Raw genomic sequence first — 27,855 nt, forward strand, 5'->3', positions numbered from 1 at the left:
CCTTTGTTCATCAACTAACTCCTGAGGTGGATAAGTTGGATCCTTGTGCTATAAATGTGTCTTTCTAGGCTAGTCATATATTCAAAAGAGATATCATTGTTATAGTCCTATGTTGCATCGCTTCTTTGCTTCTACAAATGTAACCTTCTTTGGATCTACACCTTACCACACATAGTTCTTGAGTGCTTCTGATCTCAATGAATCTCTTCTTCTACCTAACCTTCCAAATTCTAGTTTATTATCCTTGCTCAACCAACCACTTGTCTCCATGCAACTCAAGTCCTTCTCATCGTTTCGGTCATCCTAATTTGCAGGAGTATTCACGACGATGGCTCCGAGAGTCTCCTCTAACTTCTACTACCATGCCTTTGGCTTCCTTATCTGATGATCATATTTCCCACGATGTTGATCCTCCCACTACTGTCCGAAAAGGTAAACATACATGTAGACAACATCCCATTTCCAACTATGTTAGCTTTGACTTCTTATCACCCTCCTATTATTATTGCTTTGTTACCACTCATTAATCCGTTGCCCTTCCAAAATCTGTTTTCAAAGCCTTCGCCCACTCTGGGTGGAGGAATGCCACAGTTGAAGAGAAGAATGCTCTACAAGACAATGGTACTTGGGACTTGGTATCTCTTCCTCCTGATAATTATGTGGTTGGTTGTTGCTAGGTATACATAGTGAAAGTCAACCCTAATGATTCTATGGCTTGTTTGAAGGCACGTCTTATTGCTAAGGAATATACTCAAGTGTGTGGTCTTGATTATTCTAAGACTTTTTCTCCGATTGCCAAACTTACATCAGTACGTCTGTTCATCTCCTTGGCCACCACTTGTCACTGGCCTCTACATCAATTAGATGTGAAGAATATCTTCTTACATGGTGTAGTTAAGGAGGAGGTCTATATGGAGCAACCACCTAGGTTAATTGTTCAAAGGGAGTCAAGCTCAAGGTCTTAAATTTCAATTTCAACTCAAATTTCGAAACTCCAAAAGTACAGAAATTTCGATGAAAATTTTGATTTCAATTTGGAAAAATAATGGAAATCAATAGTAAAGCAGCATGGAATTATTTTATGAAACTTCGGAAATGATTAATAGACATAATAATGTAAGTTTTAGGACTAATTTTTACAAGTAAATACATTTATGTTGTGTATGAGGCGGAGAAGTTGTAATATAATATGTGCATCAAACATACTTGTAAGATAATGTACATTAAACATACTTAGTAAATCAGTTAATACAAATGAAATTCATAAATCATTTAAATATTATTATCATACAAATAATGATAATTTAGACATGAATAGTTAAATAAAATGTTGTTGTAGGTTTATTTTTTCATATAATTTCAAAATCACTTGTAATAATATTATGTTTCGATAAAAATGAATAAAATAATTTAAGCAAGAAATTTCACTTCACTCCTAAATCTCTCATTTGAATTCCGAGGAAATTTCATTGCATAGTTCAAATTTTGACAAGTTTCTCTAAAATTTTGAGATTTCGATAAATTTCAGATGATTCATTGAGAATGCGATGGAAATTATGCAAGATGGAAATTGATTGCATTCTGATTTTGAGAGTCGCAGGAACAGAAAACTTTGACAATAATTTTGACAATTTCGTTGAAATTTAAGACCATGCCTGGGAGAGGTCTCTTATTTTGAGATCAAGGTCACACTTATATTTAGGGATATACAAATGCAGATTGGGCAGGGTCGCCTTGTGACTAAAGATCCACAACCAAGTACTGTATCTTGGTTGGTGGTAATTTGGTTTCTTGGAAGAATAAGAAACAAATTGTTGTGGCCAAGTCAGGTGTTGAATCAGAGTAAAAATTTACAGCTCACACTACTTGTGAACATGTTTGGTTGAAAAACATGTTGGAAGAATTGGGTTTTCCACATTTTCAGTCTATGGAGTTGATGTGTGATCAGCAAGCTGCTCTTCATATTGCTTCCAACCCGACCTTTAATGAGTAAACAAAACACATTGAAATTGATTGCAATTTTGTTTAGGAGAAACTTCTGCAGAAGCTCATTACTACCACCTAAGTGAAAACCAATATGCAGCTTGCTGATTTGTTTACCAAAGCTTTGGGGGCTGCTCTTGTAAATTTATTTGTAACAAGCTAGGAGCATATGATATTTATGCTCCAACTTTTTTTTTGGGGGGGGGGGGGGGGGAAGTGTTTAAGGTTATTTTAATCTTTTAGTATTATTATTGTGCTGTTCTAATTAATGGGAGTTAGTAAAGTTATTAAAGTTATCATGGTCATTAGAATGTATTTGATTTGTATTATAAACAGAGGAAGATACCTATCTTCAAGTTAGGTCTTTCATTTAATCAAAATCTCAACAGTGAGCTAAAACCATGACTCATTGAGGAGGCTCATCGCCTAAACCTTTCCACAACACGTCCTTCTATTATTCTCCTTTTCAAACACATGTTGCAAAACCGTTGTGCTATTCAATTCTTCTTTGTTATAGGAAAGCCTTGTATTGGCTCCTTCAAATCTCACTACTAACCATACCAACACCCCCACTTTCCCCATAAAGTGACTTTTGGTCTTACTTTCTGTTGAGTTTCTCTACATAACTCAGTCATTCTCTCTCTTGAAACTTTCCATCCCAATAGTTGTACTCCAAAGGACATCCCCTGCATCATCCTCAAGGTAAGTAAAATCCAAGGTTTCTAACTCCACAATTAAGGGCAAAGTGAAGTATGATGTCTACTTGCAACTTGAAGAGTTTAAATAGGTACTTCTACAAAATGACTATTTAGTACGAGTTTCATTTGACATTTTGAAATTCTTTTGGAGATTGAAGTCAGTGTTTTAAAAGTTTTATGTGCTTCGAAAATCCTTAGGGGTTTGCATACACTAAATTGCACTATTTTCAAGTTTTCGGTATGGTCTAACTTTTGCAATTGGTGGTTGCCAAAAGCTAATAACACACAAAAAATTAGTTGTTAGCAAAAGCTCCAAAAATTAGCTTTGTTCAAACACAACCTCCAACTGTAACCACAATAACCACTATGAACTGCAAGTAGCCACCAACTGCCAAAACAGCAAACCACCAATGGCAACCACAATCATGGTTTTAAATAGCAGCTGCGAACAGAGTGTTATGTAACAATTTTTTGGGGTTAGGATTGCTACAACAAAAAAGTGCCTTTTTTTCATCTAATTTTTCTTTTTTCCCTCTGCATAAATCATGATCAATAAGCTATGTGAAGGGAGGGGGAGAAGATTATAATGAGGATGATAATGATGCAAAATCATTTATTTTATTAATACTCACAAGGGACGTATTAATTAATAATTTTATATGATGTTATAAACTCTATTTAGTTAATAAGTATTATATTCTGATAACAATAGTAATTTGATGTTTCTTTTATAGGTTTTTCAACTTCAACCTTTTGTTGTGTTCCAAGTTGTTAGTTGTTGGTGTTTTATTTAGTTAGTAATAAGTTCTATGATTATATATTATAATTTTAAATAGTTATGCAGTATAACTTGTTGCCTGTTGATCTAAACTTATTACATTTTCATTACTTTAATAAATAAAACAATAGAACATAGTTAATTTATTGTATTATTAGTGTGAAATAGGTTATTGGAGTGTATGTATTTGTTTCATTAAATATCACACATGTAATTAATCAATTAGTGAAAACTAATAATTTTTTTGGTAATAGTGATTTAAAACAAATGAAAAAATTTATTGTCGTTGCCAAATAACATGAATAAGTTGAGCTAAAGGATCCAAAAAGTAGTAAAACTCTTTTTAAGAAAGATTAAGAGCATAGTAATTGTTGGCCTAACATGGTTTTTCAATCTTGTTTTGATGATAACAAATAAAGGATGATTTAATATGTGTGTTTAAGTGATGATGTTTCAGGTTTACTTATTGACCAAGTTCAAACTAAAGAAATGCAAATGAACAGTTCAAAGCTTACTTGGGACACTAAAGCTACATATTCAAAGACATCCAAAGAAGCTCAAGCAATACCAAAAAGATCAAAGAATGTGGAAACTTAAAAGCTGACTCAAAATTCAAGTCAAAGAGGACACAAAGCAAATATATCATGAAAGACTTGAAGACTAGAGTTTTAGGATTTAAGAACATTGATGTAAGTACTTCATGTTTAAATATCTCATGAAATATGTTGAAACTCTTTAGGGGTAATTATGGACTTAGAGACCTTATTTAAAACTCTAAAAAATGTTTTATAAGAAATCTAAGCAAGAGAGAAAAAAGAATTTTTTGAAAACTAAAATGAAAAACCAAAAAATGTCTGCCCAAACGACCAAGGTACACTGCCAGAAGACTGAAGAGTTGCCTCAGAAGACTGAAGTTTCACTTTACTGAAGAATTTCTTAGAGACCTTATTTAAAACTCTGAAATATGTTTTATAAGAAATCAAAGGAAGAGAGCAAAAAGAATTTTTTGAAAACTAAAATGAAAAACCAAAAAATGTCTGCCCAAACGACTGAGGTATACTGCCAGAAGACTGAAGAGTTGCCTCAGAAGACTGAAGTTTCACTTTACTGAAGAATTTCTTCAAAAGACTGAAGAATTAGTTCAGTCTGCTGAAGATTTTTCTATTGGAATACAGATCAGGCAGTATACCCTCAGAAGACTGAACCCTCAGTTCAGTCGTCTAACCTTGTGTCTAGACTAAAATTTTCAATATTTTAAGGTACTTCAGAAGACTGAACCTGACACTTCAGTCTATTGAACACTGTTAACGGCTAATTTTTTTAGTTGTTTAAAAATTCAAAGAATGGTTTCTTGTGCCCCAAAATTTATGAAAACTTGAGAGATACTCCCAAGTAATCTTGGGCAACACGAAATTACTTTTAGAAGCCTATAAATGCATGGTTTTAGCAAATTAAATTTACCAAGCAATTGAAAAATTCGTGTCAAAGCTGAAAGCATAATTGCTCTCTTAAAGTTCTCTCTTGCTCAACCTCTTGCAATACTCTTTTGCTGAAAAATTGAAGTGCTGATCATCATACAACTGAGTTCCAATTGCTGATTCTCATCTAGAGAAGGAACTTGGTGAAATCTTACTTGAGCTTCAGTCTATTTCAATTTGATATTTGAATATTGAAATATATTAGTGCTTTTAAATTGTACTAATCAGCTCTGTTGTGAGAGTGTCTTTATACACCATATTGTTTCTTGCTTCTTGTAGTTCTTTGACAATTCCAGGTTGTTGGATCGTTGGACCAAGCGTGGGGTATCGCTTGGAGAGGGATCTCTACCTTTAAAGAGAGAATTGTAACGATTTGCTCCGTCCGGAAAGGAGTGCTCTAGTGGAATCGTTGGATGGTATTGGCCCAAGGTGAGGACGTAGGCTAGGGATAAGCCGAACCTCGTAAAAATCTCGGTGTCTCTGTTTCCCTACTCTTTATTTTCAGCATCTATATACATTGTGTTGTGTGTATGCTAAGTGCAGGTAGCTGAGATCAAAACTAAGATTACAAGAAGACTCTTAATAAAAGAAAGTACGTTTTGATTAAACTTTTGCGGAAACCTAAAAAGGGAGTACATTGTTTAACGTTTGCGGAAATCTTTATTAAGAGAAGTGCAAACAATTTCATTTAATATAGGGCTTGAAACAAACTCATACATTCACAGGGTTGCAAAAACTGAAAGTGCTAAAGAGCTGCATACTTTATCTTGGTTTGGTATCTTTGATTGTTTACTTTAAAGTTGTTGATTGGTTTTTGATTGATTTAGAGTTTTGATTACTTGTGTTTTGGTTTGTGGATTGAATAAGTAAATAAGCCTACGCTGTGTGATTGTTAAATTAACAAAAAGGGTTAAGAATTTATAAAAGGTATTAAAAGAAAATTTTAATAACTCAATTCACCCCCCCTCTTGGGACTACACCTCAACTTTCAATAATAGTAGTTAAAAGCGCGCCCCCCTAGGTGTGAGGCACAGCGAGGCGACCTTCAAGAGGCGCAGGTAGGCACGCTGAAGCGCACTGATTCTTCAGGCGCAGTGAGTCGCGCCTTGAAATTTTTGAAGCCCTCAAGAAATAAAACCTAGCCAGAACCAGCCCCAGCCCTAGCCCTTCATCTTCGACCCTTCAAAGCAGCACGAAACCAGCAGGAGAAGTTCGTTTTCAACCAATTGATCCTTCGAAGCAGTGCGAAACCATCAGGAGCCCTTCGTCTTCGATCCGTCTAAGTTTGAACCAGCACGAGGCTTTCATCTTTGACCCTTCGAACCAGCAGGAGCTCTTCGTCTTTGAGCCTTCAAACCAGCATGAGCCCTTTGTCAGTTCGTCTTTGAGCCTTTGAACCAGCAGGAGCCCTTTGTCATCGAGGCTCAAGCCTTCGTGAATCATCAGGCTGCTTCAATTTTCACTTCTTCTTCAGTTTTTCTTCTTTATCTTCTTCTTCTTCAGTTCTTCTGCTTCTTCTTCTTCTTCAGTTCTTGTTCTGCTTCTGCTTCATTTTCTTTTTCAGTTCTTCTTTTGCTTCTTCTTTTTCAGTTCTGCGGCCCCCTGCTAGCTGCTTCTTATAATATTAACTTTCATTAAGCCTCTAAGTTAATATTATGTAATGTGTAATTAATTATGTAGTTTAATGCAAGTTTATACTTTATAATTAATATATAAAAATTTTTACGGAATTTTGCTGCTGTTTTGTAATTTGTTTGGAAATGCAGGGTGCAAACTATACATTTTTTCTGAAATATACTAATATATAACATTTTTTACTAAATTTAGCTGCTGTTTTATTGTACTCTTTTCTTTTAATATTGAAGATGCTTTTGGGCCTTCAGCCTGGCAATTTTATTTCATTTCTAATTTGAAGCTTGAAATATTGCATGCTTAATTACTTATATTGAACTATGTTTGTTTCACTTGAAACTCTTGGTACTTGGTTGTCATAATGACTATTGAATATTTTGGCATTTTAAATTCTAATAAAACTATTGATGTGTTTTTTATATCAATTACCCACCAAATAGGCATTGTACATAATTTTAATAATTGTGCCCTTCCCCTCTGCGCCTCGATGCGCCTTGCGCCTTTGACTACTATGATCAAGAGCTTAAAACATGCAAATAAACCAACATGCATAAAATTGTGTCCTTCAAAAAAGTTCAAAGCCATTACACCTGCTTCCCATTATGCAACTCCCATTTCCTACTACAACCATTACTATTATGCAATGCTGCCTGCTGTGCTATTTTAAACCATAACCACGATACCAGGAGACCCTTAAATATTTACACAAATTACCTAAACATTGAATCAAAACAATCACATTCAAAAAGTGTCACAAGGAATCTCCAACAAAATTAAGAATGTACTCTTCTCACAATTTTGTTAGACTTGCTACACACTATAAACACTCCTTCATTATTTTATTTTAATTGCATAATCAATCTCATATTTGGCCTCCAATCAATTAAAAATTAGTTGTTTATTGGATTTTAATTAATAATCTTAGAAGGGGTTGAACTCAACGCACGAGTGCTCAGGATTGATCATAAAATATGTAATAGGATCTGCAATTAATCCCAGATCCCAAAATGTTATAGAGAGATTTCACTCTGTGGGCTAGAATGCGACTTGTTAAGGGCAGCCCATTTGGACGTGTTGCAGTGCCATTAGGCTATTCAAATTTTTCTTTCTTATTAGTCAAACCCTACTCGCTTGTAACTGTATACATACTCCTACTTTGCCTCCTTTAGTAACTTTTGATCATTAATTTCACTTGATGTAGGCCGCAAACAATTATCAAAAACAAAGGGAGATAAAGAGGAATTGAAGGAGAGAAATAGAAAGAAGAAGACAGGAAGGGGGGTGATGAAGAGGAACAAATTAGAAATAGAAGCGGAAGAGAGTAAGGAGGAAGAAGGTGAAGAGGGAGAGAGTTGCACCACAGAGAGAGAGAGAGAGAGAGAGAGAGAGGGAAACCAATATTGGAATTCTGAATTTAAATTGATAACTGCCTCATATAACTCACAAACCAAGTACTTATACCTACAGGTTATAACTAGTTACACTTTTTTTTTTTTTTATCAGTAAAGGTAAATATATTGATCAAAATCGAATATGTACAAGTACACTAGGCATCCCCAGGTTAATCAGATATACATCTCAAAACTAAAGGTACAATCATCAGATCTATCTATCACATAGCATGAATCCTAAAGTTTCAGAACAAGTGAAAGCATAAAAAGCAAGAGAACATGTTGATTCATCAAAACCTGCTCAAAAGGTGTACCTTTTACTCATGCAGGCCACTCCAAGGTAGAGATCATCCATCCTTCAAGTTCCTCCAATTTCTGGACGTATGTATACTCCATTTAAATTCATAATGCGTCAACATTGATGGGTTTTAGTGAGCGATGGTGTAGTTGAATCATCCATCGCATAACACTCCAAGATTCTCAGTGATCATAAATGGGTACCCCTCTAAGTCTCTTAACTTCATTGGTTGCTCCTCTAGAGGTCTAAGACAAGAGGATCCTTTCTCTACTTTCTTATTCATTGTGGTGATGGATGGGGTGAGTCTCATGTTTGAAAAAAGCCACTGATAGAGGACTCCTTAAAGGCCTTAGAATTGGCAGAAATGGAAGATCTTTGGAGGTCTCTCACCTTTTATTCACGTATGACACCATCATTTTTTTCAAGGATGTCCATTTTACACATTCTAAATCTGCAATCCATTTTAGTAGGGTTCAAGGCTGTTTCAAGTTTGAAAGTTAATCTTGGAAAAAGTGAAATTATTCCAATCAGCGACAATTCAAAAGGACCTCTCCTTGCAGGTCTCTTGGGGTGCAAATTAGGATCCTTCCCTAGCAGCTACCTCGGGTTACCTCTTGGAGCTGGATTTAAAGATAAAGGAGCCTGGGACCCCATCATATAGAAGTTCAAGAAAGGCCGCCATGATGGAAAAGGTATTTTTTTTACAAAATGAGGGAGACTCGCTCTTATTAGAAGCACCTTGACAATCCTTCCATTTTATTTCATGTCACTCACCCCACTACCAATTTTTGTTGCCAAAAGATTGGAAGGGGTTCAAAGGAAGTTCCTCTTTTGTCACCCCGCACCCCCTAGTTAAATGGGGTTTGGTGAAACAGCTAATCAGCTTAGGAGGCTTGGGTTTAAAGTCTCTTCACATCTCCAATAAAGCCCTTCTTGGATAATGGTTTTGGAGATTCATGACTGAGAAAGATCACCTCTGGCAGAAAATCGTCGCAATGAAATATGGGTCTGAGCACAATGGTGGATCTCCCAGGGGTAGAGGGCTACACAGCCCAGGGGTGTGGAAATACATTAGAAAAGGCTGGAAGACTTTTTCTCCTTTATTAGATTTTAGATGAGGGATGGAAACAATGTTTTTTTTTTGGCATGACGTATGGAATTATCTGGAGGCTCTAAGAGTCTCATTTCCAGCCATTTACAACATAGCTTGTGATAAGATGCTTGCACAAGTCCGCACCTTCAAGCATCAATTCAGGGGATTTTCTGGAATATCCCCTTTCACAGAAATGTGGAAAATTGGGAACTTCACCAGCTCACCGATTTCTACAGTCATCTTTACAAGATCCAGCCTCAAAATGCTCATGACCTTCCTGTTTGGTCCTTGGACAAGGGGTTCTTCACTATCAAATCCTTTTACAGGAAACCTTTTATCCAGGAGGCAGGAGTCAAACGACATGCTCTCCCCTTGATCTCAATTATGGAAGATAGCTGCCCTTAATAAGGTTGCCTTTTTTATCAGGGAAGCAGTTCGTGGTAAGATCTTGACCCTAGACAACTTGCAACTTGTAGAGAAGGGGGTTCTCTATTGCCAATAGATGCACCCTTTGCATGGCTGAAGCAGAATCAGTACTGTATCCTTCTCTATTGCCCCTAGACTAGGGATCTTGGGAATGTGGCTTTGACTCTTATCGGACAACGATTGGTTACCGCTCGATCTGTCAGAGGAGAGCACTGGGACTAGAGAAGGATTCGGGCAAAAAAGGAAACTATAAGAACCCGGAAAATATAAAAGGAATTTCTGCAGATTTCGTCAACGAAGCCAGATTTCGTCAACGAAGGCAGTAGACTTTTCGTCGACGAAATTCAGAGGTTCGTCGACGAAGAGAAGCCGAGAGGTCTGGAAAATTTTAAATATCAAACTTCGTCACGAGGTTGCCGACATCCGCGACGAAATCCTTGACTTTTCGTCGAAGAAGGTACTTTTCGTCAATGAAAACCGGGTGGGTCAAAGGCTTAAAAAAGGGATATTTGGGTTTTCTTCTTCACTAAGCTTGTCTACTCTCTCTCTCTCAACTGTCTCTACTCTCTCTCTCTCTCTCTCTAGATTTCCTCGCCGGTCGTTGATAGAATCGGAAATCCAAGGTTACCACGAGGATCGTGGAAGGATTCTCTACAACTTCTATGGATCGGAATCTAGGTTCGAGCGTTTTCGGGTTTCGGGCCAAAATCGAGGTAAGGCTCGGTTTTCATTTTTGATTCAGTGTATGTGTAGTAGTATGGATTATAAGCATGTTTAGTATTGTGGTTTGTAGATTTCGGAGTCTCGGTTCGTAGTTTTGAGGGCCGTAGAGTTCGTGGTTTGGTTTCGGGTTGAGGTAAGGGGATTCTATTTATATCAGTTCATTTTTGAAATCAGGATTGGTAGGCCTGTAGGCTACGATCGTATGTACGTTTTGACTACTTATTTGGGGAAATCTGTCGGGTAACAACACAGGATTTTCGGGTTACAGTTTTCGAGAAAATTGGGGATTTCGGGTATCATCCCTTATTTGATTGGAAAACCGTTTATGTTGTTTAAACTGTATTATTGAGGTGATCGTAATCCATATTTGCATAAACTGTATATTTAAAATTGTAAACGATATGATTTGCCGTAAACCAAATAAGTGTGGTACGTGTGTATGTATGTATGTATGTTGTTCCAGATATTTGTGAAAAATAGCCATGCGGCGGCTTATTACCGTACGCTGAAATGTATACGGACGTGAGTTCCAAAGTGATTTCAGGTTTTGTGAAATCGGCTAGGGGCGGCTAATTACCGTACGCCGAGAGTGCTAGCTCTATATCCAGGGTGCGAAATATCACCAAGAGTGGCTGGCTCTATATCCAGGGTGTGAAATATCACCAAGAGTGGCTGGCTCTATATCCAGGGTGCGAAATATCACCGAGAGTGGCTGGCTCTATATCCAGGGTGCGAAATATCACCAGTATGATTCGGTTGGTCACCGAATGTAGCAACGGACCACAGTGGGCCTAGGTCGTCGCAGTGTAGTTGTGTCATGGTAATGTAATCGGGGTTAGACCAGGTGACCTTGTGTAGTTGCGTATGTAACAATGGATTCACTATTGGGCCTGAGTCGGAGATCTTCGTAGTTACATGTGTAGAAACGTAACCGCTGTGAGACTGGGTGACCTTGTGTAGTTGTGAGTAGTGTGATGACACTGACCATATGTATGTATGTATGTATTTGAGTATCATATGAACTAGAATGGATTTTGTGGAAATACTGGAATTGTATGAAACTTGTTTTTAAACTGTACGTATTGTTTCAAACTGTATCGTATGTATGTGTTATGAAGTATGAAAATGACACTGGTATGCCACACACTGATATAACCTGTTTTCTCCCTTACTGAGAGGTGTCTCACCTCGAATATATACAAATGTTTTTCAGGTCCTTCGGGTAGCCGAAACTAGCATCCGGAAGAGGGAGTGTGTTTAGCTACTGTTAGTACCTGATAGGTATGAATCTTGTAATCGGGTTGTCCTGATGGATTTTGTAGATACCCGTGGTATGTATAGTATCTTGTGGGTATGTTTAACCCCGTATGATATAGACTCTGGTATGGTACAGTTTGATGTAAAGAAAGACCATATTCCGCTGCGTATATTGATGAGTATGGACATGTGTATATAGGGCATCCGTTACCCCACGGGGTCGGACCCTCTTGTATGTGGTATCATGTATGTTTTATATTGATACAGAGACAGGTTAGGTTACTTAATTCACCCCTGGGTCCCATTTCAGGGTTCGGGGCGTGACAAAAACCAGGAGGGCTTTGTCTCTCATTCCTTTTGCAATTTTCTGGTGTGTTTGGAAAGAGAGGAACAAAAGAGTTTTCAAAATTCAATCTCGGCGCTTCAGTTCAAAAAAGAGCAGTGGTTTTCTGCAGCTACTAGTTGGCATAGTTAAAGTTTAATGTAATTTCTTGTACTTCGGATTGGCATCCACTTGATGCCATTTTAATATATACTTTCTTTACAGACTAAAAAAAAAAACACACACACACAAATAACAATATAAACCCTTAACAGGAAATCACACAACAAAAGCATAGTATAAACATCGTATCTGAAATCTACAACTAAAATAAATATGTCAAGAGGGCAGCCTAAATGATGTAGGCGGTCCACAGTCAAACATTCCCCTACATAATCCTTGGAGTAACTACATTCATCCTTGGAGTAATTACATTCATTGCAGCATTCCCATTTCCTCCACCTACCACCTGACCACTAAAGTGCAATTCTCCTCCCTTGTATAATCTCTATTCTCTACTTCATTCAATTACTTGTCCATAATGCTGCCTTTTCCCCTGAACACAAGAAGCCTATCTACAAACAGTTTCCCATGTCCATATCACATAGTTAGGTTGGGCATAAGAACATATCCAGTGAACTAAAGACTAGAGAAAATGGGCACATTTCTTTTTACAGATAGGAGCCTCTGTAAAGTGTGTGCAGCATAACTATCACAACAATACAAAACAGCAAAAAAATAAAAAAATAAAAAAGGAAGAAATACCTTGTCCCTTGTTAATTCTGAGAAGAATTTGAACTGGTACACATCAATATCACCATGGAGAGCCAGATCAAGGCCAAAAATCCACCATCTTTTAGGGAGTTGCAGAGCAAAATAGCTCTTCTTCTGAGGCATAAACCACCCACCCAACCAGCTCTTATGACATACATACCTCATAAAAGTGTTTAGCCCATCAAACCAATCTGTCAAATCAGAACATAATTAAACAATATCAAAATTACATAAAGCACCAAACCTGTACATACAAATGAATCTGATACTGGTCTGAAAATGGGTCCATGGATAAAAAGAAATAAGTCAAAAAATTATATTTTAACCAAAACTTCTCTCGTATTTAAAAGAAAAAAAAAATCAGGGAAAGTGCACGCAGAGAACTAAGACCAACCATGATTGCCAGGGATAATATAACACTGAGGCCCATCATATTGCTTCAGCTCAGACAACCCAAAAGGTAACTCTGGCTTGTCTACAGCTATATGCTCCGGTTTATACCACAAGGGAGGTTGTAGGGCATATTCAAAAGGACAAAAGAAGCGTCTTTCATATGTGAAGGCTGACGGATTGGGATACCTACAAGTGACTGAAAATAAGAGTATAATCTAAACACATAAAAATACAATAACTATGTTGTTAACAGTTCCCTAACCATAAAAAATTGAATACTAAGCATCACTTTTTTTTTGGGGGGGGGGGGGGGGGTGTTGTTTTGCATGGAATGGGATGGGCTGTGTCTAACACCCTGCCTGCACAAGAAAACTAGCAAGGAGTATGCAAAAGTAAAAAGTGTCATTACAATGCTGCCACAAAATATCAACTGAATATCTAATCTCTATATCTTATTTATATACACTAGAAGTGGTGGCACACATGATGCACATGCACACTTGTCCAATGCTCTTCTGATGTATTGCTTGAGTTTTGTAAAAGGGAGAAAGAAGCCATTAACCAACATTAACATTAATCATAACACGTCATCTAATGGAACATAGAGAAAGCAGTCCAGCTTACGCAAGATCCCCTCCAATAAGAAGTAAGTCTCCACGTGGTAAGGTATGCACAGAGTCACTGCTGAAAAGGTGAAGGGAAGGCTGAGCAAGTAGCCGTGCCACAGTGTAGGATGAGTTTCCACCATCCCCCGTATCAGCCATGAAGTCAAACCAAAAATCATCCTTTTCACTAAAATGATCATATAAAAGATCAGCTTTTTGAGTCCCACCATGAACATTGCTCATTGCCGCCTGATGATGAGAAAAAAAATAAATGAAGATGGGAAAAAGTTGTGACAACATTCAATAGAAAAAGAAATCAAGTCAAAAATGACATCTTCAAAAAGTAGAGCAAAGAGCTTGCATGAGGTTTTTAGTTTTCATGCTAAACATAATGAATGACACAACACAGACAAAAGATAAAATTAAAAACACCGACAACAGTTACTGGTAGCAAAAAAATACCTGAATTTTTCAAGGCCCTACAAAAACATCATATTAGAGAGTATTTATGTTTATAAACTAAATGAACAGTCACTGAAGAACTCACCTGACATAGAACTATTGTTTGTTTATATGTTCAACTAAAAAATATTTGAAGGAAAATTTGTAAGAAATCACAAGTATTCAAAAACCAATTTTAAAAAAAACCATATATAAATTTTTTTTTTAGCAACTAGGACTCCTTATTCCATAAAAATGATCCGATTTCCAGACAGTAAGCAGCAAATAAGGGTTCAGAGTAAATAACCATGGGATTTTGCACTTGTGAGAGAGAGCAAAAGAGAGAGAGAGAGAGAGATCAACATATGCTAATCATAATACAGAACCATACCTGCATCATACGCATGTCAAAGCGGCCAACAAATACAGTCACTGATACCAGGAGATCAAAGACTGTCTTGAATAAATCAGCCGATGTTCTGCAACAGAGACATCAACAAAGTGAGGTAAATTGATTGATAAGCAAATCTATCAACCCACCAATAGCAACCACCCTCATCCCCCTCTTCTTCTCCCAAAAGCTCCCACAAGCAAGAGAAATGAAGAGGAAGTTGAAGGGCGGGGGGGAGGTGACGAGAGGATGAACAAATACCCTGAATACCAAGGAACCATATCCAGGAAATCTGGCTTCATTTGCTTTTTCTTCAAGTTCTCATATTCTTCAACTGACAAAGGGTGAGTAAGAGCCCATCTGTTGATAGTCAGAAATCAATGAAGAAGAAAATGAAGCAAAGCATGCTAAGAAGTGTTGGATTTGATAATTAATATAGTTGTAAAAAAAACCCATATTTAAAAAAGAAAAAAGAAAAGGATAGTTCCTACTTCCTAGCATTGTAAATGAATCAGCACACATTCATGATTCTTCCCCAGCTGCACGAATCGTAGGAATATTTTATTTTATCTTATTAATTTGTGCAACCATATTGTTAGAATCAACATGAAAGCTCCCAAACAAAGAGAGAGAGAGACGAAAAAAAAAAAAGGTGAGCTTCGGAGGGTTCCAAACAACCAAACAGTCAATATCATCACATCAGGGTTTCTCACATACAAAATTTTCACATACTGAGGTCGTAAATTGGACATGAAAGCTAGTAATAGGGAGATGCGAACCAACACATTTTCATGGCTTAATTATTGTTCCTAGTAAAAATAACAAAATGCATCACAAAACTAAATGTCAACTTTCAGATTGGGTCTACTTCAAAACCTCCCACTCAAACAACAACAACAACAAAACAAGCATGTGGCCAAAATCCAATGACAACAACAGATATTTTAACAAGCCACAAAATTATAAAAACTAGGGCAAAAATGAGCATACTGGAAGCAGGATCTCTCCAACCCCTATTAACCAATGGTAATAACAGAGATGTTAACAAGAAATAAATTGCAAAAACTAGAGCAAAAGTGAGCATACAGGAACAAGATCTCTCCATATCCTATTAAGACACAATAATTAACAAAAGTACACACATTCAAATATCAAAACTCTAAGTGATCACTCACCCTGATGATCTTTCCACAACATAGTTTGCAATGTAGAGGCCTATAAATGTTGCCCATAATGAGTAAATGGGGGAGATTTCGTCCGATGGACAGCCAGATGTGCCATTGCAAGCTAGCTGAAAATTTTTAAAAAAAGAACTTGACACTAAAAAACACAAAAGCTTTGAAATTTTTCTGACAAAAGATACAAAGGAAATATGACCTAAGTTGGCTTCTATAGCTCTACACATACCTCCCCATATATAACCCACTTGGACAGAAGTGGATAATCACTACCTGATCCAACAGGCGCAAACCAAGATGAGCAGACCTGGTCTTTCAGTTCATTCATTCGAAGGAATTTTGCAAACCATGTATTTCTCTCTTCTTTCGTCCAAAAATAGAACCAGCTAGAATTTCTTCGCTCAAAGGGCCTCGCCCTTAAAATAGCACGGTTGCCACAGTGACTGTAAAATACACAGCAGGCTATACTTATAACCTAAACAGAAAAACCGGAAATCAAAATTCAAAACAAGGACCAAATTTTACATTTAGAAGAATCCTGCAATACAGGTCATATATTCTTAGTACTTGAATTAACAGTACTTACTGCACAATTTTGAAGGATGGTCAAAATCTCTGGCTTCTTTCCAGCCACACGAGCAACCAGACCAACATACCAAAGTCCAAGAAACATAATATGGAAAACAAGAAGGAATAAAATGGATGAAATATAGATTGATAAAAACAATGAAAGGTTCATCCTCATATCCACTCCCATAGATTGAAAACTGGGAAGATGGTATAAAGCTGCCACAAAAATCCAGGCAACATACCTGCAAAACAAAAACACACAAAACTAGCAGTGCCTTTTGGCCCAATGTGTAACCAGCAGGGCTGTGGTAAAACACAAATAAAATAGATTTCAGGATTAAAATACTTACCACCGACTGAAATTTGAATAGCTTGGTTTAATTGTCTTCCCTACAAATGGAGATGAAAAGAAATAGAAGAATCCAAGCAAGCAGCCGTACATAGACCACCATTTAATATTGTTGTCCAACTTTTGTACTAAGGTATGCATGTTGTCAGATGAGATAAAAAAGAGGCAACCCACTACTACAGCAATTATAGCATGGCGAGAATGCTCATGCGGGTAAGGATACGTGTGAGTAAGAATTGTTCTAACCCTCTCCATTCTGAGGGTATCCAGTAAACCTGAAGACTGCTTATCAGAACCCATAATACAAACTTGCACTAGCTGTGGTACTTCGCTATTCTTGCCAATCCAGTAGTATTTCACACCACCTTGGTTGATGGAAATTCCTGTAAAGAAGACTCACTTTCTAAGCACCAAATACACTATAGATAACCAGTTCCTGAAAGCTGCACACATATATTTTTTAAGATGTCTTACCAATTAAAATTACAACGTCAAGGAATAATATACAATTAGAGGGAAAAGTTGGCAATAGCTCGTAATTGATACAGAAAATGCCTAGAATCATTCAACTCTTTTGGGACAAATGGCTCATTTCACAGCTTCATACAGAGCGTGCATGCATGCACACACACACACACACACGCATATAATATATACGTAGAGAGAGAGAGAGAGATCTACAAGTTAATGAAGAAAGCTCCTTTTTACCTGTTCAATAAACTGGCTAAGCCCTATCATAAACATATGCAGTTGAAACATTCCAAGTATTAACATTTTGATGGTGATTAATTCTGTCAAAAAATGCCAGTTTATAATTTGCCATATTAACCATACCCAAAACATCATATGATTAGCAAAATACCATAATAATAATAATAATAATAATACCATCCTCATCCATCTAATTTCAAACAATGATGATGGTGTTGTCATCCCATAATTCACCATCCAAACGTTTGGTGAATTATTTTATATACACACCGGTACGGCTTTTGAGTGATAGTTGTAATAAAAATTTAAAAATAAATAATAAATAATCTTTTAAAATAATAAATATATTTATAGAAAAATATTATTTTATGATAGTTATGGGTAGTTATAGGAAAATTTTTGAAAATATTCATGAGCGATAGAGACTTTTTTAAAAATTTTGAGAATGTTACAAACCAGACAAAGAAAGAGATAATCCCTTTTCTATAGTAGAGATTTCAAAAATAGATGCAACCTTCCCTAAGGTTTAAAAAATATATAGACCTCCCATTAAGTTTGACAAAAATATGTGAACTTCTCTTGAGATTTCAAAAATACAATCAAACCTCACTTGACATTTAATTTTAGTTGCACACTTGCACCTATGCTTGCTCTCTAGGAATCGTATAAATTAATTTTGGCTTTTGATAATTGAAATATTGACAACTTTAAAAAACGGTTACCTAAGATGGCATGCATATAAGAAAATAGAAAATAAAATTAAGTACGGATAATAACCCATTTGCCAAAAATCAACGTAGTTAAAATCTGTCTTTTATAACTTCTATACTCTAATAAACACACACACTCCGTCCAAACAAACATATCTCCAATAAAGAATAGAGGCCAAAATCTAGTTAAGCATACCAATCTAAAATATTTTCCACATCAAATTACAACAATTTAATACATAATACAAATTAATATAAATGAAGTAAGAATATAATTAAATATAAAATAAAGAATTTGGTTGGAGGCATTGATGTTTGATTGGTACCACCGTACCAGAGAAGTAAGAAATTTTGTAAAATCGTCAGCCACAAACATTATTACACGAAAATTATAATATTATTATTTTAATTTGAACGTATGTAAATTTAGCATGCGGAAAATATCAAGTAAATTGTTCATGGTGCTAATTTTTGCCATATCCATTTTCCAATTCCTCCTTGGTTGGTTGTGGAGGCTCTTCCTCTTCATATTTCACCCTCATCAACTCCATCTTCAGCTTCTTCCTCTTCATACTTGTCTATATCTCCAAAAGACTGATCAAGCACCAACATAAACATAGGTCCAGACTGCTTAAAACACTATCAAATAAAGACATTTTTGTACCATACATATTGAAGAAAAAATCCAAACAAAATCAATTGCATAGTAATTAAGGCCTATCCTATACCCCTTCCCACCCCTCCCAGATGATGCCTCTAACATGAGCATTCCAACCTTTTAGTGATTGGGTTCTCTCCCAGCCAATTGATATACACATTACACACACATACATACATATTAAATTTGTTTTTTAAATATAATGAAAATAATTTTCAAAAAATAAAAAATATATCTTACTTTTAATTAAAAACAAAAACACCTTTAAAGAAGTGGATAGCTACTGATTATGGGCACTATGAAATAATCTTAAGCATAAAAAAATGATTTTCACCATAAATCTTATCAAGGAAGCAAAATAAATAAATAAATAAATATAAAATAATTGACGATGTATCAAATACCAGGTTAGCTCAAAAAACTCTAACAATAAAGAGCAGTTATCATGTCTCCAATAGGAGAAGCCTACATAATAGTTATCATGTCTCAAATATGAGAAGCTTACACTAAAATTGAGCAAACACAAATCAAAAATCAAAAATCAAAACAACCCCATATCAGAATTATAAAAAATATCATTGACAAATCTTTCAGTATATCTATAGTTCTAATTTAAATCTATAAACAAGTATTTATGTCTTTCGAATAAAACACAGAGGAAAAAGGATTGAAATAAATTTGAAAGAAATCAAGAATAGCAAACAAAATTGAAGATGAAAAAAACCAACTACACAAACAATCAAAGTATAAAATAAATCTTGAATGGCTCCTTTTACAACGGCGCTGCCGTCTTAAACAATTGGCTCAGGACCTCCACTGCCAACAATTCCAACCTCCATCTTCAACAATCATCCCCAACAATTTTCTTGGACATTTGTTGCCAACAGTTCCAACAATTGTGATGCACGGTATTCAACGCCCAAACTCCATGATGGCCACCAAATCAAGATATCCAGAGCCGCAGAAATACTGATGACGGTAACTACACTTCTCGCCAGGATGTAAATGTGGAGATTGAAGTTCAAGCAAACTGGGAATTAAGTTTCATCTCTCACATCTTAAATGTTGTCATCATTATTTTCAAAAAATCAGAAGGAATTAAAAGAAAGAAAGAAATAACAAAAAAGAAGAGTAAAATGATGAGATTCAGGTTGTTTCAATCAAAAGGGACTAAAAGGGAGTAAAATGATAGAGATTCAGGATGTTTCTTAGAAAACCATGAGAGAAAAAGAAAAACGAATATACTTTGAGAGACGGGAGGTGGGGAGGGGGAGCTGTACCGTATCAATGGTGATACCTTTTGCCGGCGGGATCTAATGGCCCCCTGCAATAGGAACGCAAGGGATTTGGTCGGGAAGAAATTCCCTAGCGTAATTTAATAATTGAGAATCTTTAGAGATGTGGCCGGCCGGCCGGTTTGCCCTTCACACATTTTCTCCAGTTTTCATGCAGTTTATTTGGAAGTGGGTAGTGTAATTCTAAGTTCTACCGGTGAATGGGAAGATTTTGAAATTTGGAGTCAAGGGGTGTAATAGACCAGACTAACAAAGGGAATCTCTTTTCTAATAATTCGAAATTAGGGTTACAGAACATGAGGAAGAACTCCGTACAGATCATTCGTAAAAGGGGAAAATACATTAGGGTTTGCCTCAGAAGAAGACATGTTTAAACCGCTAGAAAACGCCCACCATGGGAAAGTTCCTTAAATTAAAAAATCATACTAATAAGAACCATTCTGCTCAAACCGAAGCAACAATCAATCGAACGTCAATTACCAACTTCGAGAATACAAAAATAAACTCAGACAGAGAGAGGGGGAGGGGAGTACCTGAAGGAGGAGAAGCAGACGGAAGGAAAAGTAAATGGGAAGAGTGATGAATAAGGAAATGGAGGCATGAGGTCTTTATTAGCCAACCGATTTGGTATCTGAGAATGTCTGCACGGAACCGTAATATGGCATATTCCCCACATTACTCATTTTCTTTGTTCATTACTTTTCCTCTTTTGGCCAATTAAAAAGTTAATTCCCTTTTATGTGCGTTATAATTTATAAATAATTGAAGTTTAAAATTTTAAAATTTTGAAGTTTTCGAACCAATTTCGTGACGGGTATAAAGGAATGCAAGTTGAGAGATAGAATGCCTATTTTCAAAATCTATTAAAAATATAAGTAATTTGAGGAAAAATATGTAAAAATATTGGAAAATTCATAAACTATAAAAAAAAAAATTAAAAAATCCTATTTTAGTAATTTTAGAAGGGTTCTTTTTCAACCCTTCTAGGTTTAGTTGAAACAAACGTGGCCAATGGTCCTCTTTATTTCAATTATTTTCCAGATAATTTATTAGATTGTTCCAATGAATAAATTCACAAATCACTAATCCTAAATATTCAAACAAAGAATTATATGATGAGCGAAGGATCAAAGGTTTTGCTTATAATATATAAAGTATACTATAAAGCAATGTTTTTTGTTACAGGATAAAATTGGTGATGACCTGAAAATGATAGAAACATCGCAGGTTTGGAGAACTCGAGGTGTATTCCGGGAGATCACTCTGATGCCTAAGTAAGGGAACACTTGAAAGAGGTTGAATGTAACAGTAAAGTGGGTTAAGAGTGAGTTACTTTGGCTTGTTTGCATCACTCTTTTTTATAGTGGTGAGATTTGACCTTTCGAGTGATCATTCATTATGATGCAGGGGCGTGGATCACTCCAGAGGTTTAAGGTGCCAACGTGGATCACTTCCTTTATTATTTGATTAGAACTAATTGCTCTTACCAGAGGATTTGACTTGGGTAGTGATTTGTGGGTTTTCACTTCCTTTTATAAGCTGATATATTTAGGACATATCAGTTGTCCCCCTCTTAGTTTCGAAGTTTTGAACCATGTTCCCAAAGTTCGAAAGTTATTCTTGTTGAGCTTTTGTAGAGCCTAGTTGTGTTTGATATGGGTGATGACCCGATCCAAGGTAATGATGTGTGGTTTCTTAATGGAAGATTTCTTACTTAGGCTTAGTCCACGGAGCGAAGGCTTGGGCCGATAAATTTTTCTTTTTAACACCCTCTTCAGCCACTTCTTTATCTACAACTTTCCGAGCCGAATTTGGGGCATGCTCGGCTTACCCGAGCTGATCTTGTGGCACTCCTGGCTTTGCCGAGCTGAGCTCGAGGGGGCATCGACTAGTACGAGCCGAGGTGGAGGCGAACATGGCTTTGCTGAGCCGATTTGCTGAGACGGATTTTCATTGAGTATTTGTGCCGAGCTGTTCTCGCTGAGCTGTTCATGCTGAGCTGTTCATGTTGAGCTGTTCTCATCAAGCTGTTTTTACCGAGCTGTCTTTCATGGGCCACTCCTACCGAGCTGCTTTTCAAGGCAATTCTTGTCGAGCTATTTTTGCCGAGCTGTTATTCAAGGCACTTCTTGGCGAGCTGTTTTTGCTTAGCTGCCCTTCGTGGGCAACTTCTGCTGAACTGCTATTCAAGGGACTTCTTGCCGAGCTGCTCTTTGTGGGAAACTTCTATCGAACCACTCTTCAAGGCAATTCTTGCCAAACTGCTCTTCGTGGACATCTTCTGCCGAGCTGCTCTTCAAGGAACTTCTTACCGAACTGTTTTTACCGAGCTGCTATTCGTGAACAACTTTTGTCGAACTACTCTTCAAGGCACTTCTTGCCGAACTGTTTTTGCTGAGCTGCTCTTTGTAAGCAACTTTTGCTGAGCTGTTTTTGCCGAGCTGCTCTTCGTGGGCAACTTCTGTCGAACTGCTCTTCAAGGAAATTCTTTCTAAACTATTTTTTCCAAGCTGCTCTTCGTGGGCATCTTCTACCGAGCTGCTCTTCAAGGGACTTATTGTCGAGCTATTTTTGCGCGAGGTGCCCTTCGTGACCAACTTCTGCCTAGCTACTCTTCAAAGAACTTCTTGCTGAGCTATTTTTACCGAGTTGCTCTTTAAGGCACTTCTTGCCAAGTTTTTTTTGCCGAGCTGCTCTTCGTGGACAACTTCTGCCGAGCCACTCTTTAAGGAAATTCCTGTCAAACTGCTCTTTAAGGTAATTCTTGCCGAGCTATTTTTGACGAGCTGCTCTTCGTGGGCAATTTCTACCGAGTCGCTCTTCAAAGCAATTCTTGTCGAGCTGTTTTGCCGAGCTGCTCTTCATGGGCAACTTCTGTCGAGCTGCTCTTCAAGGCAATTCTCGCTGAGCTATTTTTACTAAGCAGATCTTCGTGGGCATTTTCTATCGAGCTACCCTTCAAGGTAAATCTTTTCGAGTTGTTTCTACCGAGCTCGTTAGGTATTTTTTGTTTAGTGAGTCGTGCTGTTGGCGATTATATGGCCTCACGAGTTGTGCTCATCAATTGGGTCTTCTTTGCCTAATGAGTTGCGCCCATTTTTTGGGCATTCTTCTGGCCTCACGGGCTTTGCTCGTCAGTTTGGGCCAATTTTGCCTAATAGTTATGCTTATTTGTTGGGCAATCTTCTGACCCCACGAGGTTTGCTCGTTAGTTGGGCCGATTTCGCCTAATGAGCTATGCTCATTTGTTGGGCAGTCTTTTGGCCTCACGAGCTTTGCTCTTTAGTTGGGCCGATCTCGCTTAATAAGTTATGCTCATTTGTTGGGCAGTATTCTGGCCTCACGAGCTTTGCTCGTTAGTTGGGTCAATCTCGCCTAATGAGCTATGCTCATTTGTTAGGCAATCTTCTGACCTCACGAGCTTTACTCGTCAGTTGGATCGATTCTTCTTTGCCTAATGAGTTGTGCTCATTTTTTGGGCTAAAATCGAATAGCGTAAGAGAGAATGCAGTTATAAGTATGTATACAAAATTTGATAATTTAATAAAGGCACACAAAATGTTCGAGTACATGACTGACAAAGATGCAATTTTATGGAACAATTTTATTGGGCATGCTAGATTAGGTCAAAACCCCCTAGGGCATTGGTATGCGAGACATCTAGGGGAGTGTAGGACCGGAACTTACTTGTATGTCCTAACCTCCTTGGGCTACTATGCAACTTGTTACTCTCTTGCCCCTTCCCTATTTTAGGGGTCTCCCCTGTATCCTTTGAACTCTTTCTCTTTAGATAAGTTCGCTCTCTTCTTGTGTCCATTACCTCTTCTAGATTAATATACTTCTGCACTCTTGCCATCAGCTCCCCCATGTTAGTTGGGGGTCTCTTCCCAAGAGAATACAGGAAGTTTCCTGGCTGAAGGGCCGTGGTTAGGGCTGCCAACACCACTCCAATGTCTAAGTTGTGGATCTCCACGGTCGCGGTGATGAAGCGGTGCATGAACCTTTTTAGTGTCTCCCTTTCTCCCTGAACCATGCCCTTCAGATGAGCCAACGTTTTGACGATTCTCCGAATTTTGAAGAAATGGCCGATGAAACACTGCTCCATCTTCAAGAAAGAACCGATTAATCCAGACCGTAGGGTTTGATACCAATCTCTGGCACTACCTTTAAGGGTTACAACAAATGTCTAGCACATGATGGCATCAGGTGCGCCCTGCAATTGCATCAACACCTTGAAGGTGTCCAGATGATCGACTAGGTCAAACAAACCCTCGTACCTTTCAAAGGTTGCCATTTTGAATTTGCTGGGCAGTTGGACCTCCATCACTTCTTTAGTGAATGGCAACTCTGATGATCTTAGAGAGGCTTCCCCGTAGAAGGGGTTGGTCCAGCCTTCTTTCATCATCTTCTCAATTTGGTCTATTTTTTAATCTTTTCCTCCAACTCGGTCGATCTTTGCTCATTGACTCTTATGCTATTCACGTCTTCCACCTTCTTAGTTAGGTTAGTTTTTTCCTAACTCTCCTTTAGTTCCTCTGTTTTCTTAGGTGGGTTAGGGCTAACCTGTTGTTGGTGGGGGACATGCTCTTCCTGACTTTTTTGCTACAATAGTAGGTTGAACATATTCTCCATCTTCTTTTGGAAGGCAAGAAATTCCTCCCTAATAACTCCTAAATGTTCTACGGGTGTGGAGTGGATGGACTGAGGTGATTCTTTTCTAGCAACAAGGCTAGAGCTAGAGTCGTTAGTGATTGGCATTATTTGAATATCGGAGGTCAAGAGCAATATGAATACCTCTCAGAAGCAAGTTCCCACAGACGGTGCCAACTGTCATGGGATAAAATTGGTGGTGACCTACAACGTCGCTCTCCGACTTCCAATGACTTGAAAAGGATGGAAACACAGCAGGCTTGGAGGACCCGGGGTGTACTTTGAGGGATCACTCTGATGCCTAAGTAAGGGAACGCTTCAAAGAGGTTGAATGCAACAATAAAGTGAGTTAAGAGTGAGTTACCTTGGCTTGTTTGCATCACCCTTCTTTATAGTGGCGAGGTTTAACCCTTGGGGTGATTTGTCATTATGACGTGGGGGCATGGCTCACTCCGAAGGTTTAAGGCGCCAGCGTGAATCACTCTCTTCTTTATTTAATTAGAGTTAATTGCTCTTACCAGAGGATTTGGCTTGGGTAATGATTGCTAGGTTTTGAATTTCTTTGATAAGCTGATATATTTAGTTTTCAACACTCAATATTGAATGTCTATTGCAGTCTCCCCAAGAAAGCACAGTTATCTTTCAAGCCAATAATGAGCATTCTTCAGTTATGATTCCCAAAGTTCTTCCATGGGATCAACTAACTCAAGGAATCTATTGGGATTAGAGTCATCTTCATATTCCCAAACCCATTCAAGATAAAGAACCAATTATAATAGAAGATCCAAAAGATGGATCAATCACAATACAATTTCAAAAAGAAGGAAGTGAAACTTCTATTTCAAAAGGGAAAACTAGTTGTTCAAAATATAATTATATTTCAACTAGGCAAAGTTTTAAATCTTCATCTTCAATTAATGAATACAAATTACTAGGAATAAATTTCAAACCAAACATTCCAGATCCAGTGTTTAGAAGAACCCTGTCTACTAGAATGCCTCCTAGTGCACAAGAGACATTTCAACCACCCATACAATCTCAAATGTTAGACGAAGATTAAATACAACTAAAACATTTGTTTGTTCTAAGTAGAGATAATAGAAAATTTGAGTTTCAAGCAAAATTTTTACAAGAAGAATTTCTAGTTGAAGATGATCAACTAGAAAGAGAATAATTATTAAAAAATATAGTGACGAAGAATTGGAAGATCTTCATGAACTGAAACTATCGAAGATTACAGGGAAACTGTTGATGATTACTGCAACTAGCTTCCTTGCTCTTCGCTTCACGATGCTTTCCCGGTGCATGCGTTCAACTCAATATGAGCCACATCCCCAACAATCTCCACCTTAACGTATATTCATCACTTAGGAAAAATTTGAAAGCATACTCGCTGCTCCACCTGAGATAGTAGATTGGGACCGTCTCTCATCTAGAACTTGGAGACGTTGATCAAGTCCAACCAATGCTTGAACTTGTCCGTATGACAGGATTTGTCAACATATCAGCTACATTATCATACGTGTGAACCTTCTTAAGTAGAAGTTCACCTTAAGCAATCAGTTCTGCGATCCTATGAAACTGCACATCAATGTACTTTGTCCTCGTTTAACATCACATATCGTCCTCACCACACCATTATACATCTTGATTCTGATATTCCCCATCCCAATAACTTTGCACGTAGCATCATTTCACATCATAACGGAACCAAAACTTACCAATCTATACGTAGTGAACCAGTCATTATTGGGCGTCATATGATAAGAATACGCCAACTCCAAGATCCAAGAATTAGCGAACTCATCCTACCCAGATGAAATCGAGAGCATATCACTGTTGTCACGCCCTGAACCCAATGGGGGTATAGGGTGCGACTTTCTATAAATATGTAATAAATATAAATAGCAGAAGTAAATAAAACCTTAAATATTTTATACCAAGGTGCTAATTAACTGTATTTATAGGTGTTTCTTCAAACATCAAAATTTACAATCAAAACATAAAACCTAACACATTTCTAATTGGCTCTATACTAGTATTCATTTAAAACTGCTTTCCCTAATCCCGCCCGTGTGCCTACTATGCTTGATTCACAATACGTTCTGCATAACTATCTGCAATGTGGAATAATAATTGGTGTGAGATGACGCTAAGTAAGTAAGAAGGATTATCATTAGTGTGTAGCTTAAGATGAGCTTTACAGTATCAAAATTCATTTAATATTTAATATTTAATATTGTAACTGTTAAAAACCGCATTTAAACAATGGTAACACACTTATAAAATATTTTCATCCAAATAACCGCATATATATATATATATATGCATATTTTTATTTATTTTTTTCCTTCAAATTATCATTTAGGCCTATTAAATGTGGTAATGTCCACATAAATATAAAAATAAAAAATAAATAAAAAATAAATAAAAAATAAATAAACTCATTTTGGCATGTTAACTGTAAGTCATGTTTACTCTCATAACTGGGTTGTGCGGTTCAAAAACTATACTTAGCTGGTCGGACGACCAAACTAAATTAATCATAACTTTATTTGTAAGTGAAATTTTCCCTATTAAGTTCTGACCCGGAACCAAGTGTGCACTCAGGAGAAATTCACTGCTCTGTAAAACTATTTTGTAAACAGTGTAGGTGCACTCTATAAAATATAACATGTAATCTACGCTACCGAGCATTCTTAATCTCTGAGGCATCAAGGTTCTTAAAACATACCATTATAATTTATGCAATAAAATAGCATCATAAAAATACCATCATTTTTCATTATAAAATGTGTAATAAAATAACTTATAAAAATCTCATCATTATAAAACTTTTAATAAATATAACATCATAAAAATCTCTTCCTTACTCATTTATTTAATATGTACTAAAATAAGCTCATGTCACACAATTTGCGTGCTAATAATTATTTATTTTTAATAGAATATTAAAGTGTTGTAAATTACCTGAATGGATTAAAATACTTCCTTTAAAAGAATAAACTCAATTATATTTAATAAAAATTCGATATAGTTAAATCCACTTAT

General features: G+C 36.9%; 1 protein-coding gene across 5 annotated transcripts in view; it reads right to left on the minus strand.

The window, feature by feature from the left end:
* The window catches only part of LOC131162100 (uncharacterized), a 35,123-nt gene extending 14,124 nt beyond the window's left edge, over positions 1 to 20,999 (minus strand). The window contains exons 1-10 of one of the 5 annotated variants that reach the window (XM_058118258.1): positions 20,688 to 20,999; positions 16,782 to 17,163; positions 16,448 to 16,673; positions 16,091 to 16,336; positions 15,859 to 15,974; positions 14,945 to 15,043; positions 14,684 to 14,771; positions 13,871 to 14,100; positions 13,248 to 13,432; positions 12,845 to 13,044 (exon numbers count right to left, since the gene is read on the minus strand). In XM_058118258.1, coding sequence (XP_057974241.1) covers positions 12,845 to 13,044; positions 13,248 to 13,432; positions 13,871 to 14,100; positions 14,684 to 14,771; positions 14,945 to 15,043; positions 15,859 to 15,974; positions 16,091 to 16,336; positions 16,448 to 16,673; positions 16,782 to 17,080 — 1,689 coding nt within the window. In that variant the 5' untranslated portion in view covers positions 17,081 to 17,163; positions 20,688 to 20,999. Of the gene's footprint in view, positions 1 to 12,844; positions 13,045 to 13,247; positions 13,433 to 13,870; positions 14,101 to 14,683; positions 14,772 to 14,944; positions 15,044 to 15,858; positions 15,975 to 16,090; positions 16,337 to 16,447; positions 16,674 to 16,781; positions 18,796 to 20,156; positions 20,657 to 20,687 lie in introns of those variants that run through there. The other 4 variants (XM_058118259.1, XM_058118256.1, XM_058118257.1 and 1 more) reach the window with 4 other exon arrangements.
* Between the last annotated feature and the right edge of the window lie 6,856 nt (positions 21,000 to 27,855).

The sequence above is a fragment of the Malania oleifera genome, chromosome 8 (assembly GCF_029873635.1).
Source record: "Malania oleifera isolate guangnan ecotype guangnan chromosome 8, ASM2987363v1, whole genome shotgun sequence".
Classification (NCBI taxonomy): Eukaryota; Viridiplantae; Streptophyta; class Magnoliopsida; order Santalales; family Ximeniaceae; genus Malania; species Malania oleifera.